The sequence below is a fragment of the Chelonia mydas genome, chromosome 6, assembly GCF_015237465.2.
Source record: "Chelonia mydas isolate rCheMyd1 chromosome 6, rCheMyd1.pri.v2, whole genome shotgun sequence".
Classification (NCBI taxonomy): domain Eukaryota; kingdom Metazoa; phylum Chordata; order Testudines; family Cheloniidae; genus Chelonia; species Chelonia mydas.
In genome coordinates this window covers 19,770,573-19,785,764 of record NC_051246.2, presented here as the reverse complement: position 1 = coordinate 19,785,764, position 15,192 = coordinate 19,770,573, and the positions used below count along the sequence as shown (strand labels likewise).

The following is a 15,192-nucleotide window of genomic DNA, read 5'->3' as shown; positions in this document are numbered from 1 at the left end:
GGAATGTTGTGTATAGTGCAACCTGAACTGACCCACACAGCGCAGTGGTTGTGGATTCATGTCCCAGCGTTTCTAGGTTCAAAAAGGATCTTCGCCCAGCTGTTGTTACTTTCACAAAAAACAAGATCTTTGTGAAGCCCCCCAGGTGGCAGAGTAGCTCGTCTTTCAGGGCAGGGCACTTTCACAAAGATACTGTTCTTCATGAAAGCAGACAGTGCTTTGTCAAAGGCCTTCCTCTATGATGTAACACAAACGCTGCCCTTATGGAAGAACCTGTTCCCCTTCCCCAGGTGCTGCAGCAGGCACCTGTGACATTGTTCTGCTCTCATAAAGACTAGAAGACTTTTGTGCACAAGGTAACTATTTCTAGAGGCGTATGAACGTCCATGAAGGGGAAGAGACGCTAGGCAATCATATTCTGTCTTCTCTAGGTTGGACAGCTGCACTCTCACAGAGGCTTCTATCAGAAACTTATCACTTGCTTTTAGTATAAACCACTCCCTGGAAGAGCTACATCGACAGTTTAACAATCTGCCCTTTCCTTTAGTTACTCATCTTTATAAAGAGCTGAAAGGTCACAGGGGTAATCTAAAGATAAGGACGTAAAAGTCATGGTCTGATCCATGTGGGACTGGATGGGATGGCTATTCATTTAAGCAAATGCCATTCTTAACATTTAGTGTCATGACTAACGGGCAGGGTGAATAAAATTGTTGACTTTATTTAAATCCATGTTTAGGAAAAATATATTTATAGTGAAATTTTAAACGATGCCAGCCTATGTTAAGGCCTAAACTGATTACCTAATTAAAACTGTTTGATGTACTGCTTGAATACTTCTTTGTTAGTGTTCTTCAATTAGCAGCCTGAGGACCAGATCTATCTGGTCCATGAGAGCCTTCTGTTTGGCCCTCAGCTGTTGCATCCTGCTCCCCTGAGGGGCCTTGCTACCTGGCTCCAGGTCTGCTGGGGACCTCTGCTGCTTCCAGCTGCAGTGTCCCCATGCTGACTCTCCTCTGAGCAACCCCCTTCCCTCTCTGCAGCTGGGGAGCAAAAGGGACCAGCTGGAGCCGGGTACCTGGGCTGCCCTTATAATAGAGCCCCTAGCAGGGAGGGAACCAGCTGATGTCCAGCAGGCCCTTAGAGGCACCTGCAGCCTGTGTGCTCCCTTGCCAGGCAGCCCCATTCCCTCTTCGGCTGCAGAGCCTCCTCTGAGCCCGCTGCTGCTGGCGCTGGCAGCAGGGTGCAGCATGCAGAGATGCTGCAGCTGGGTTTGGTGGGGGGCACAGGAGTCAGAGCTGAGTAGCAGGGCCATCCATATGCAAAGTCCCCAGCTGGGTGCAGGTGGGGATGGGCTCTGGAGAGAGTTGCCCCTTCTCCCCTCCCAGCTCCCCTCACTCAAGCAGTACGAGAAAGGCTCCTGTCTCCTGTCGCGGCTCCCTCTCTCCACCCTTGGGACCAAAAATCTCAATTACCCATCTGAGCAGGGGGAGTACACTGCTCATTGGGATAATCAGGATTTTCCATTAATTGAAATTTGGATAAATGGGCTTTTACCATCATGCCCTGTACAAAATGTGCTCAGTTGAAGTAGGAGTCTGTGTGCCATTCAGAAATCAACCAACATCCCATCTTTGATACACGTTGTGACATGCCCTTGGTTTATCTGGACCAGTGATCTGCTAGAGCACTCCAATCTTACTTAACTTGACTCTGGGAGCCAGCCTGACCCTGCTCTGCTGTGAGAACCCCCACCCCTGGACTGCTCATGCACAGCCTCTGGCATGTCACCTGCTCCTTGGATTGTGCAACCAAATGACACTAGCCCATATCTCCGGTCCCAGACACAAGCCTAGGAACCTCCGTCTTGCAGCATCCAGTTCTGCTCACTGGACGCCAGTCTCCTTTGTTCCTGTGAGGCTGGGCTGGGTTTGTCTCATACATGCCCTGATGAGGTGTGAACTGCCCCTCTGCTTCTGGAGAGTTTTTGCCTGGGCTTGCTTTAAGCCACAAGGACACATTTTCAGCCTCATAACTATATACATGAAATGACAACCTATAACATTACTGTAACAACGATTACTCTAACATTACCATAACAACAATGCTCAGTACATCATGAGCCTTCCAAAGACACCCGACATGACAAACTTTGCATTAGATACCACACAATCCTATTATAAGGATGAACATGGGGGTGCTCGGTGTTCCCCTGAGGTACAGAACGTCACAGAGTGAAAGCAGTGAAGTGATTGCAAAGTTGGAGTTTTCAGGCTGCAGGTTGCAGAAAAGGAGAGGGAGTACCAGAGATTATTGCAATTGAAAGAACTGGAGCTAAGGGAAAGAGAGAGAGGCGCAGCCAGGGAGGAGGCTGCACACAGAAGGGCTATGGAGGCAGAGGCAGCCCATAGAAGGGCAATAGAAGAAAAAGAAAAAGAGAGCAGGAAGAAAGAGGACACTGGACTACACAACAACAAAGGATCTGTTGGATTCTCAAGTGAGTCACCCCCATTCCTTTGGTCAGTTTGGGACTGCGATGAGGTAATGCTCACCTGACTCGGAACCGGGGGGGAGAAGGGGTAAAGTCAAGATAGAAGAAAGAAAGGGAGAGATGATTGCCATGCTCTTGCTCTCTCTTCCACCTCCATCTACAGACACCACCACCATGCAACTGAAGCACTGATCAAAGGGGAGAGCCTGGCTGAAGAGCAACCAGGGGAACATTACATACTCATTTTCCTGGTTTCCTGTTCTTACTTCCCTTTCCTGAAATAACAAACAGAAAATAACAAAACTGTGACCTCCTCCTGACTGTTCTTAGTCACTCCACGACTCACTTAAAATCACAAATATCAGTGCTTAAAGTGTAAACTCCACTTGGAGTAACAAGCTACACATACACCCTGCTTGCTGTGCCACTGTGACATTCCCCTGGTGTTATCTGGACCGGTGGTCTGCTAGGCCACTCCAATCCTTGACTCTGGGAGCCAGCCTTACCCTGCTCTGCTGTGAGAACCCCCACTCCTGGGCTGTTCACACGCAGCCTCTGGCATGTCAGCTGCTGCCAGCTACTTGCAGCCGAATGACACTAGCCAATATCTCCAGTCCCAGACACGATCCTAGGAACCTCTGTCTTGTAGTGTCCAGTTATGCCCGCTGGATACTGCAAGCTTATATGAGTTCATCACTTTAACAAAGTGATATGTACCAGGCTTGTTATCCTAAGGGGAGTCTCTGACACGCTTCAAACCAAACGCACTGCTTCAGGTAGAATAGACAGATTTATTAACTACGAAGATAGATTTTAAGTGATAAGTCAAAGCATAAGTCAGATTTAGTCAAATGAAATAAAAGCAAAACGCATTCTAGGCTGATCTTAACACTTTCGGTGCCCGTACAAACTTAGATGCTTCTCACAACAGGCTGGCTGGCTGCTCTTCAGCCAGGCTCTCCCCTTTGATCAGCGCTTCAGTCGCTTGGTGGAGATGTCTGTAGATGGAGGTAGAAGAGAGAGGAAGAGCATGGCAAACGTCTCTCCCTTTTATCATGTTCTTTCTTCCCTCTTGGCTTTGCCCCACCCATTCATAGTCAGGTGAGCATTACCTCATTGCAGTCCCAAACTGACCAAAGGAAGGGGGGTGACTCACTTGAAAGTCCAACAGATCCTTTGTTGTTGCCTAGGTCAGTGTCCTCTGTTCCTGTGAGGCTGGGTTGGGTTTGTTCCATACATGCCCTGATGAGGTGTGAACTGCCCCTCTGCTCTTGGAGAGTTTTTGCCTGGGCTTGCTTTAAGCCATCAGGACACATTTTCAGCCTCATAACTATATACATGAAATTATAACCTATAACAACGATTACTCTAACATTACCATAACAACAATGCTCAGTACATCATGAGCCTTCCAAAGACACCCAACATGACAAACTTTGCATTAGATACCAGACAATCATATTATGAGGATGAACATGGGGTGTTCACACGAAGTACAGAAAGTCACACACATGCCATAGGATGCCAATCCCTGCCAGTTATGTGAAGAATTAACATACTTGCTCAAGAGAGCAAACACCTGAAGAGTCCTGCAGTCCACCAAGATTTGGACATTGCCTTATCCAGCCCCCCCTATATAACTGAATACCACTGCAGTACATGTTTGCAGCCAAAGTTTTAAAGTCAAACCGCTCAACTACTGGAATTCACTAGCTAATCATGTGGAACCAGTTTTGGGTGTTAAACCAACTTTTGTCAGCAATAGCTTCTTCTGTGAGTGCGGAGAACTAAAAGTATTAATAAATCAATTTTAAAATGCAAAATGTTTTGATAAACTTTTGTGTGTTCATCCAGCATATCTAATGTAGTTTTGTTAAATGAATAAACGGTTTTAAAATTCCAGGTGCCATCTAAACGCAGTGCAAAATAAGTCATGATTAAAAAAGTAGTAAATAAATGCATAATTCCTCACTTCAACATAAAATTAAGAATCTGAATATGTGTAGATATATAGTGTATCTTCCTGGTCTGTGAACATGTACTACCTAATTATACTACTCAATGTGCATCAGCCTCTCTTTACTAAAGATTAAGGCATACAAGTGCAAAACTCAAACCACCGTGCCTGCAGGGTAGTTTGTCAAACTTGCTTTTCATGGGGGAAAGTTTTTGGTAAGGAGCTATGCTTCCACTAAGAAAAGTGTCTAGCTCTTTGGGTTATTAAACTGGTGAATGTAAATTAGGTTTGTACACTACAGTATTTTTTTTTTCTGAAACACTGAAGAGGATCCTGGGATGTGGGAGTCACAGGTTAATAACTTCTGTTCTAGCCTATGGCGAGGTGTGGAATTAGTTTTAGACACATTTATCAACTGCACAAAGCTGTGTTCATTTTCAGTTCCTGTCTTGTGGACCTTGTCTGTTGTCATCAGTTCATTCTGCTTAGAACTCTTTCAGGCTCTACTGCGAGATTTTGCATTTGGTTTAAAAAAAAGTGAATGTTTTATTAAAATTACAGTAGTCCTTTAAGTTGAAGTATTTCTATAGAAGAGGGTCTACTGGAAAGTGTGGAAGAGAATTAGCCTAACGCATATACCCGCATCTTTGCGAAATTCTATAAGGACAGAGCTAAATCAGTGGTGTTTCCTGCAGTTTAGTTAAGGATACACCTTGATCTCTCCAGTGACTGAACATCCAGTGAGTCAAAGGTGTGCAAAAGAGGCTAGTGTGCACAAGAGGGAATATCCCCTGTAGGTTTGGGTCTCTCCCCCATGTCCCCACTAGAGAAAATTCAACAAAAATCCCATGTGCGACAAACATGAAAAGCCCCAGTAACATCTGACCTTTATTAATCTACAAACATTAAGAGATTTACAGAGATTGAATATTATAAAATCCTTTTTCTTCCATACACAAAGACTAAAACCCCACTACTCCATAGGAGACACATTCCTCTATCCTCAGTATTTTTTCAGGCTGTAGGGCAGGCCTAGCACAGCTTTGGCACCTGGAAAAGGTGGGGAATTCCAGACAGCAGAGCTGGTGCGCTTAAAGTATCGCGGCTTGTTCTTGTAGAAAATGTTCTCCAGCTTAGGGCTTATGATGGCCCCAAAGAGCGTGGTGACATCAGGAGGGTTATAGTACTGGTGGATGACAGCTTGACTAAGCTGAGTCCCTGGAGAAGTAAGAGTGAACAGTTTATTAGACTGATTGAACTGGCCTTTAATTCCTTCAGTGAAAATTAGACATGTTCAGACTGCTCTAGAAGCTGTACATCCCCATCCCCCTATCGTCTCCAAGGCTGCAGATCCCTGGGGAGGAGCACCTTCGCCATGGCCCACTAGGAAATCAGAACCCTGGCATGGACTTAGGGAGCACAGAGGGTGAATGTGCTAAGCATTGAACTGTGCTTATCAAAAGGATCTGCAGTAAATTGGGGAAGGTGGAGAGGAGTCTTTGCCTATCTCTCAGCAGAACCCTACCCCTTCTCCTCAGAGAAAATTAAGGTTTCTATCTATTTAGTCCTGCTCCCAAAGGGGGGTTAATAAGGTAACAGAGTGAGATAACAGAAGTGCAAGAACAGCAGCCAGCATGGAGCTCAGCTGTAGCACTCAGCCTTAGAAAGCAGCACGCAGAGGGAATGGTGGCCTGGACACTGGTATTACCCCTACAAAGGAGCACAGGGTCTTTAACAACAGTCACCGGCAAGCAGGTTTTGGCCCAAAATGTAGGTTTCAAAAACTTACATTAAAATTCATCCTTTCGCTATGTGTTACTACCACCATAGCCAAGGCTGCTAGTTCAAAGGAAGTGATTTGTTATCTTGATGCTGTCCCAGAGAGGCTCAGTACATCTTGGTATAACATTCCATCTGCACAGCTCCAGGCTGGCATCTTTAACAGCACAATACCTCATCTCCCTATGCCATGGGCAGAGAAAGCTACCACCAAGTCTCATCAACAGTCCAAGGGACCCAGCAGGGGTTTCTGAATGGTCAGGGATAGATTTCACAGGGAGCTGGAACATACCATTGGCCCAGGCAGGGATGGGCTTGCGGGGCTGGCTCTCGTCGTCCGTAGAGTCGTCGCTGTTCAGATCCATCCCGTAATTATTGGGATTGATGGTGGGGGGTTTAGGCCCTTTCGGGCCTTGCGGGGTCATTTGGTAGGAGTTACAGACAGGGGAATTCTAGAAATAGAAAGTCGATAAGCAACGTTACACTGTAATAGCAGCACCACACTGAGCCCCAGGCTCCCCTAACAGTGCATCTTGGGTGGTAGCTCAGTGATGTGTATTGAACTCATAACACCCTAAAGTGGGAGTGTTGGTACAAACAAGGTTTCATACTCCCTTCTCTAACTTAACTAAGCATCAGATTGGTAAGATAGACACACTAGCTTTAACAGATGGCTGCAGCAATTCTACACAGTAAATGGGGTTTAAATCACAGATAACTCCTCTGCTCTCAAAGTTGGGGGGGATTTTAGGGTGCAGACTATCTAAACTCAATATTCATTCTTCTCCCCCCAAAGCCTAAAGTTGAAGTCTTGTTTGATTGTCTTTAACACTACACATACTTCATCACAAGCACATATGCCACATTTGTAGTACAGGATTTATATAATCCTGTAAAGACAGTTACTGGAATGTTGACCGGGACAACTTAAACTGGGGAAGGTGTAGCTAAAATGAAGGAGCCTTCATTTAACCTTGAAAAAAAAGGTACTAACCCAGAGACAAACATTCTTGTCAATCCTTTCCTAGGATGAGGATTAAAAGCTCCTGTTTTAGTCAAAATTCTCACCCCAAGCAACTGTGAAAAGAGCATTTATTTCTGATTTAAAGCCTCAAACTTGATTAACTTTCGTGCATTTAAAGTTTGTTTAAAAAGAGCCCCACTCCAGAAAAAATATCAAGTGTGTACATCATGTGCTCATTCTAATGTTTCAGCCACAATCATTCCCCTCCAGGATCAGCCCAGGAGGGAAGCACTTTAGGAAAGTTCAGCAACTGAGGAGAGTTTTCAGTGGCAGTTTCTCGGCCACATAGTTGCAGATGCTACACTATAGGACAGACCCCCAGCACCATCCTGTAGGCTCTGGCACCATCCTGTGGCTATTTCTCTTATTTAAAGCTTCACCCTCATTTGATGACATTCCTGCTCTCTGTGAGGCTCAGTCTCCTTCAAATGGAAGAATTCAGGGAAGAGTGAGAACATCAAGAGACTCCTCCCTCTCCACGTGCACTATGGGGCTGCCTGCTGAAGGTCAATGACAAACACTGATTTTTTCCTTGTCAGGCCTTTTCATTGAGAACCCCAAAGCCTTTTACAGAGGTGAGAAGGTGCTCGGGTACCATAGTCATGAGCATAGTCCACAAATCTAGCTCATCCCCATGTTAATGATGGGGGAAGAGAGATTAAATGACTTGCTCAAGGTCACATAGCAAGTCAGCGCTGGCATCAGGAACAGAAGCCAGATCCCCTGCTGTAACCACGACCAGCACCACCCCCCTCGTGAAAACAAATGGAGACAGCAGGACAGCCTCATTTCTCCCTGAGTGCTGTGCTCAGGCTTGCATCTCACTGATGTTCCCCCTCACCTCCACGTCCACAGTTACATTCAGATGGTTACTGGCAGCAGCTGTGGCTTTCTTCTCTTGCTCCTGCCGTTCCAGCTCTGCTAGACGCTGCTCCTCCTGCTAAAGCAGAAATCATCAATGTGAAAGTAGTAAGATTTTAGGAGTAACCACCCCCCCCCTCCCCCGTGGCATGGGTGGGCTGCCACCTGCTACAGGGAACAAGCACCACTGCCTGCAATGGACAGGACAGCTAGGACTCTCCCAGCGGTTAAACTCTATGACAATTTATTCCAGGAGCACCACAGCCCACCTGGAGACAGCACTTGTTATAATGGCTGATGCAGCCAGATACATGTTGAGTCTCCTTACCCGTTTCTTCTCTTTTTCTTCCATCTCCTTTTGGAGCCGCTCCTTTTCTCTAGCTGCCATCAGCTCCCTCTGCAGGCGAGCCGCCTTCTCCTTCTCTTGCCGCTCACGTTCTCTGGGAACCAATGAAACACACCAGGTCACGCTCAGAAAGAAGAAGAGTGCAGACTGCATCTCCCCCATGATGCCTATTGCACTTCCTCCTTCACCCCAGTATCCAGGGCCTTCACCAGCTGCCCAGTGCATACCTCCCACTATGGGGCCCAGAACTTCTTCCTGGCTGCTCATCGCTCATCCCCCACTCCAGGGTTGTGCTGACAGAATATAGGGCTTTGCCAGGCCCTTTCACTGGGCCATTCAGCCCCCTGCTCTTCTCTGCAAGGTCACGGCGGAAGCTTCAGTACATGGAGGGTCATTTTTCACCTCTCTGCCTGAATCCTCTCCTGTTCCTTCTTCTTCTCAAGCTCTCTCTCTGCTGCCAGCTGCTTCTCCCTCTCTTGTTCCGCCTGTCTCTGCTCTGCAATTTTCTTCGCTCGCTCTTGCTCTTCTTCCTCCCTCTTCTTCTGCATTCGCTCCTTGTGTCGGCGCTCCTCCTCCTCCTGACAAGCAAAAGGAAGTAGTTACCTCCATCTCGCAAGGGAAGAGGGGGATATGCAGAAAAGCATGAGGGTCAGCCTGCCTGATGCCTTTCCGCAGCTCATCACTACAGCATTGTCACGAAGGACTCTGAAATGCGATGGACTGAAGTTTTCAGTGTAGTTTCTGCTTCCCTTTCGGGGATGCACAATCACTTGCTCAGCTCTCCCCATCCCACAGGCACCAGAGAGTGGTATCCCTACTAGGTCTCAGCTCTGTCACCCTGAATGTAGATGGCCCTCAGCCCCAGGATCACAGTGGTTCCTGAGTTCTGGTCCTCTGTTAATTGCAGTTGAGATTCTTTATAGATTACCGGATGTCTGAGATCTCCCCATCTACATCCTGCCTAGCCCCAGGAACTGGGGAAGATGGATTAACAAGCACTGACCTCCCCAAAACACTATGACTTTTGAGGATGCGGAGAGGAATGAAGCAGCTCATGGATCATGTGGAAGAAATGGTTAGACACTCATGAAAAGCACAGAAACTGGTCTGTAGTGAAGGGAAGGATGGGGTGGCAACAAGGAGTCCCAAAGGGACCCAAGGGACTTTGGGGGATAGAAGACTGTACTTCTCCCTCCCGTAGGCTAATTCTCCCTCAGCTGCTCACTGTATAGTCCTGCCCTCCTCCCCATGTACAGGGACTGTGGCAGATCAGTGTTACTCTGGCTTGTCCCCTGCCATGTGTCGGGCAGAGTGCAGCACTGTCACCACACCCATTCCCCCAGCCCAAACCCTTCCTTCCTGCAATACAGGACCCCAGCACAGCTCACCAGCTGCAGCGCTTTCTGTTTTCGGGCCTCCTCTTCTTGTCTGCGCCGGGCCTCAACATCTCCCATCTTCTTGGCAGCTACCTTCTTCTTTACCTTTTCCTCTGCCAGCCTCTCCTCCCGCACCTGAGACAGTCACACATACATCGGGTCTGGACCTTGCTGTTGCACATGGGACAACTCCCCTATATGTATTATGTCCTCTCTGATACATCAAGGTCATCAGGGAAATCTCTCCCCAAAGGGTAAAAGATGCCCTTCCCTGTACCAGAGAGTCTAGAGGCCCAGTGGGGTCTGTGCATATTTCTTGGAGTGTAAGCTCTTTGGGGCAATGACCTTGTCTTCCCCTGGGTTTGCTCAATGGGATTCCAATCCCAATTGGAGCTTCTGGGTGCTACCTTATCTTAAAGGCAGGCAGCACCCAGTGCAGCGAGTCCAGCAGCACCTGGGATAGTTCACGTGAGAAGCTCTTCAGAACACACAGAGCATATCTGAAATAGAAGGAGTGTCACTTAGCAGAGACTCTGGCAGCTGCAGGGCAAACCAAAGGCCAAGAGTAAGCCAGTTTCCATCTGGTTCAAATTAAGGGTTTCCTAAGAGGAAACATGGCCCATGGTGGAAAAGGGGACAGAGGAGAGTGGGCTCCACAGACAAGGCTGCTCTGACTCTTCATACCTATCTGAACGGCCCTGCCCTATTTGTAAAAGCCCAAGACCCTCAGACACAGGAGGCTTACAGGGGAGATGGTTTATTTGGCACATTCTTTGGCTATTAACCAGACTGGGTACTAACTGACAATGGAGTCTCTGCTGACCTAAATGCACCTCCCTCCACGTTCTCCCTCATCATTCCAGCCAACAGAGACACCTATCAGAATTAGCTATAATCCCAAAACACAGCAGCAACTCAAACCCCCTTAGCCCCAAGGTTCAAGTCAGACCTTTAATGAAAGATTTCCCCATTGGTTCCCTGGGTCTTAGCAACGTCAGTCCCCTTTGCCCCTATACAAGAGAGGTCATGACCCAAAGTGAGGGGACCGCTCCACCCTACCCACTCCCATAAGAAAACCATTGTCCCAAGAGGCTCCATGGTCAGATTGGGCCCTCTTACCTTCTCACTCTTCTCATCAAACTGTGCAAGTTTCTGCTCAATCCGCCTTTTCTTCTCCTCCTCTAGCTGCTCCACCCGCTCCCGAGCCTGCAGCACCTTGCGCAGGCGCGCTTCTCGTTTCCTGAAGGATACGCAGAGAGCCAGTGAGAAGCAATTCTGAGATGAGCCAGAGATGGAGCAGCTGGAGGGAAAGCTACTCACAGTTTCATCTCCTCTAGGCGCTGTCTCTTTTCCTCCTCCAGTTTTTGTTTTCTCTGTTGCTCGGCCTCCTGTTTCTTCCTCAGGCTCTCCAGCCGCTGCCGCTCCTTCTCCTGCAATGGGTGGGAAGCCCAGATTATACCCAGCTGCTGGGGCTCGTTTCTGGCGCAGTCTGGATGGCCAGAAACGACAAACCAGGGAACTTGCAGTTGCAATCACAGCCGATACAAACCTCCCTGGAAGGGGGCACAAAGGGCCCCAGTACCACAGTGGCTCAGCGAGGTGGCCAGCCCAGCCCTAATAACCTGTAGAAGTAGCTGCAATGGGAAAAGACAAAGCAGCAGTGCTAATTCAGCCACCCCATTTTCTAGGAGCAGGAGAGGACCTGTGGGGCAGTTCTTGTGTGTCAGAAGCATTACCCCAAGATCAGTATGTTACTGCATAGGGTGCATTTGAGCAAGCAGCACCGTCCGTGATTTCTGTGCTGCATTCACTACAGAAGTTCAACTATCACTAGCCAGTGTCAGGGCTAGACTTCAGCACGAGACAAGGGCACAAATGAGATGTCCTAGGTAATCCTCTGCTCACATTACACCTCAAGATCCCCCATTGCTCCTACTTTCCACCCAAAGGTTCAAATTGTGGCCTCCATGCTTCCTGCTGAGGCAGACTAGAATAGACTCCCAATTACAGCAGTGAGCCCCCTACACCAACTGAATAAATCAACGCAGAGCACTCAGTTCCCCTCGCACACATCCCACGTGACCCATGCTGAACGTGCTGCTAGTCTGGAGGGCAAGAGAACCAGCCAACCCATCAGTCCCAGACTGCCAGGGCAGCGCACTAGGTCAGTGGGTTGGCCCCACTGCAGGGAAGAAGATGGAGGAGAGTAGAATTGAGGGTGTAAGCTTGGAAAATTGATCCTTCCCAGTACTGTAATGTTAGATTCCAAATAAGAGCCCATGAAACCAAAGCAACTGCCAGGATGAGGGAAATGGAGGCCACTAGCAAGGCCGTCCCTAGGCGGGGTGTGGGGCCTGGGACAAATCAGCCTCCCCGCTAGTCTCCTCACCAGCGTGCCCGCCCACCGCTCACCTCCTCACACACCCCCCCTCCCGCCTACCTGTCTCCTCGCCGTCCGTCCGGCGTGCCCCTGCCTGCCCGCTGCTCACCTCCCCGCTAAGCCTCTTCACCATCCGCCCGCCCACCTGCCTCCTCATCCCCCTCCCGCCTGCTTGCCACCCCGCTAGTCTCCTTGCCACCCGCCCCCTCCTCGCTGTCCACCCACCCACCTGCCTCCTCGCCTCCCTGCAAGTCTCCTCACCGCCTGTCCGGCCCAATCACCCCCCCCACACTCTCCTCCTCACCGTCCGCCCACCGCCTCAAGCCCCTCTCACCTGCCGCTTGCCTCCCCACCCCACTCACCTCCTCACCTTAATATCAGGAAAAATGACATCCCAATCATATATCGGTTGGGATGCGGGACAAAGGGCTAAATATCGGGGCAGTCCGATTTTATCAAAGCATGGGGCCCAGGCTGGTTGCCCTGATTCGCCCTACTCAAGGGACAGCTCTGGCCACTACTTCCACAAGTCTCTTCTCATTGTATTAATGTCACAGTCCATCCCAGGATGCTTACATAACTCCTCTGGCCCCCTCCACCCCTTATCTTAACCAAACAAAAACCTATATTGTGCCAAAACAGACCATCTGATAAAGGGAGGACTCTGGACAGGCAACCTGCCCTGTGGGGGCACTGTTTAGACTTGTGGAATCCTGCATCACCTTTGGCTGTGAATGGAGTGAAGCACAAAGTGCCATAACCCATGCAGAGATGACAAAGCATTCACCAAGCAGGTGAGTCAGATTCCCAGAAGGGACTATTGTGATCACAAGTCTGACTTCCTGTATAACACAGGCCAGGCAACTTCCCAAAAATAATTCCTGCATCGGAAAAATGGGCAATCCACCATAACCTATGGTAAATGGTTCCAATGGTTAGTTACCCTCACTGTTAAAAGTTTACACCTTACTTCCTGTCTGAATTTGCGTATCTTCGATTTCAAGCCATTGGATCATGTTCTACCTTTCTCTGTTAGATAGGCGAACCCATTATTAAATATTAGTACCCCATAGAGGTACTTCTAGACTGTAATCAAGCCACCCTTTAACCTTCTCTTTGTTAAGTTAAATAGATTATAAATCACTGTCATGGCTCTTCTCTGAACCCTCTCCAATTTATCTTTTGCCGGAACCGGACAGTATTCCAGCAGTGGTCGCACAAGTGCCAAATACAAAGGTAAAATAATCTGTATTCTCCTACTCAAGAGTCCCTTTCATGCATCCAAGGATTGCATTAACCCTTTTGGCCAGTATCACACTCGGAGCTCATGTTCAGCAGATTATCAGTCGTAACCCCCAAATCTTTTTCAGAGCCACTGCGCTTTTCAGGACAGAATCCCCCAACCCTGCAAGTCTAACCTATATTTTCTGTTCCTAGATGTATATTGTTTGATAAATACTGAGTGATAAATTTTTCTCCCTAACTACTGAGGCCAGGACAAGAAACAATGGGCTTAAATTGCAGCAAGGGAGTTTCAGGCTAGACATTAGGAAAAACTTCCTAACTGAAGGGTAGTTAAGCACTGGAACAAGTTACCTAGGGAAGTTGTGGAATCTAGTTAAATACTTCCAATAATGAACAAGTTAGACAAACACCTGTCAGGGATGGTCAGAAAATACTTAATCCTGCCTCAGTGTAGGGGACTGGACTAGATAACCTATCTAAGTCCCTTCCAATCCTTTGTTTCTATGGTTCTGTTGTTTGCCTGCCCCCAGTTTGCCAAGCAATCCAGATCACTCTATATCATCGATCTGTCCTCTTCATTATTTATCACTCCCCCAATTTTTGGGTCAGCTACAAACTTTATTAGTGATGATTTTGTGTTTTTTTTATCAGTGTCCTGAAAGAAAATGATAACTACCATAGGGTCAAGAACAGATCTCTGCAGGATCCCACTGGATATACAACCGCTCAATGATGATTGCACATTTGTAATTACATTTTGAGACCTACCAGTCAGCCAGCTTTTAATCCATTTAGTGTGTGCCATGTTAATTTTATATCATTCTAGTTTTTTATTCAAAACATCAGGTGGCACCACCATCTGTAGAGTAAGCTTGTGTGAGTCATCAGCAGTACACCAGGAAGATTAAATCCTTCACTGCTTGTGTGGAGAAGAGAAGTCCACCTTCAGAGTACAGCAGAACCTATTAACTGGTGTAGGCCCAAAGATTCCCAGCAACGCACTAGCAGCTCTGCTATCTGTTACTGGAAACGGGCTGTAGATGACAGACAGGAGTCAGTGGTCTACGTTTCTGGAAGCAAGACCTGATTTCATACAATTTAGATTTTCGTACTTTCAGTTAAGTTTTAGACAATGGAACAAGAGACCATCCCAAGCAGATCTCATGTTTATTTTAAAGGCACCGTGTATTAGTGAGCATAAGCAAGAGGCATGCATCCATGGCACGCTTGCCTCTACTGGGCATTTCCGTGAACCTGATCCCTTTGTACTTTACTGATGTTCTAAACAACTATCACTTTGGCTGGCTCCTGCTGCCCATTGAATGCTGACCTCTCTTCTCACTATTGTAAAGCAAAAATATTACGACTGTGTGCAGGTAGTGAGCAAATTAAAAAGCACCCACTGCCCGTTAGTGATGTGAGAAGTGCACTATAAGCCCAGTCTATGATTAAGGAAAGTCATTACTTACGACAAATTCACCCTGTGTAAACAGAACATGGGGAAAAACAACAGTTACTCCCTTTGGAAATCACCACATAAACCGAGAACCAGACCTTCTTGGCTCATCTAGGTGGCTACAGGGGTCTGCCTCCCGAATGCCATTGACTTGGGAGGCGGTGGCGCAGTAAGTGGCACCACATGGATGCAACTATCCATTTGCATGGAGCAGCCTGCAGAAGAAGGACCCTAGTCCCATCCTTGCCAGTAGCTGGTTACAGTTACCACACTTCAT

The 15,192-nt window shown here is 47.7% G+C and overlaps 1 protein-coding gene across 4 annotated transcripts in view; it reads right to left on the bottom strand.

Annotated features, from left to right (window-relative positions):
- Positions 1-5,323: 5,323 nt before the first annotated feature.
- LOC102933733 (inner centromere protein) overlaps positions 5,324-15,192 on the bottom strand; it is a 28,398-nt gene continuing 18,529 nt past the window's right edge. Inside the window, exons 10-18 of one of the 4 annotated variants that reach the window (XM_037899469.2) lie at positions 14,929-14,940; positions 11,155-11,264; positions 10,954-11,074; positions 9,847-9,969; positions 8,861-9,036; positions 8,441-8,552; positions 8,093-8,188; positions 6,520-6,679; positions 5,324-5,666 (exon numbers count right to left, since the gene is read on the bottom strand). In XM_037899469.2, the coding sequence (XP_037755397.1) occupies positions 5,452-5,666; positions 6,520-6,679; positions 8,093-8,188; positions 8,441-8,552; positions 8,861-9,036; positions 9,847-9,969; positions 10,954-11,074; positions 11,155-11,264; positions 14,929-14,940 (1,125 nt within the window). In that variant the 3' untranslated portion in view covers positions 5,324-5,451. Of the gene's footprint in view, positions 5,667-6,519; positions 6,680-8,092; positions 8,192-8,440; positions 8,553-8,860; positions 9,037-9,846; positions 9,970-10,953; positions 11,075-11,154; positions 11,265-14,928; positions 14,941-15,192 lie in introns of all 4 variants that reach the window. The other 3 variants (XM_037899468.2, XM_037899470.2, XM_037899471.2) reach the window with 3 other exon arrangements.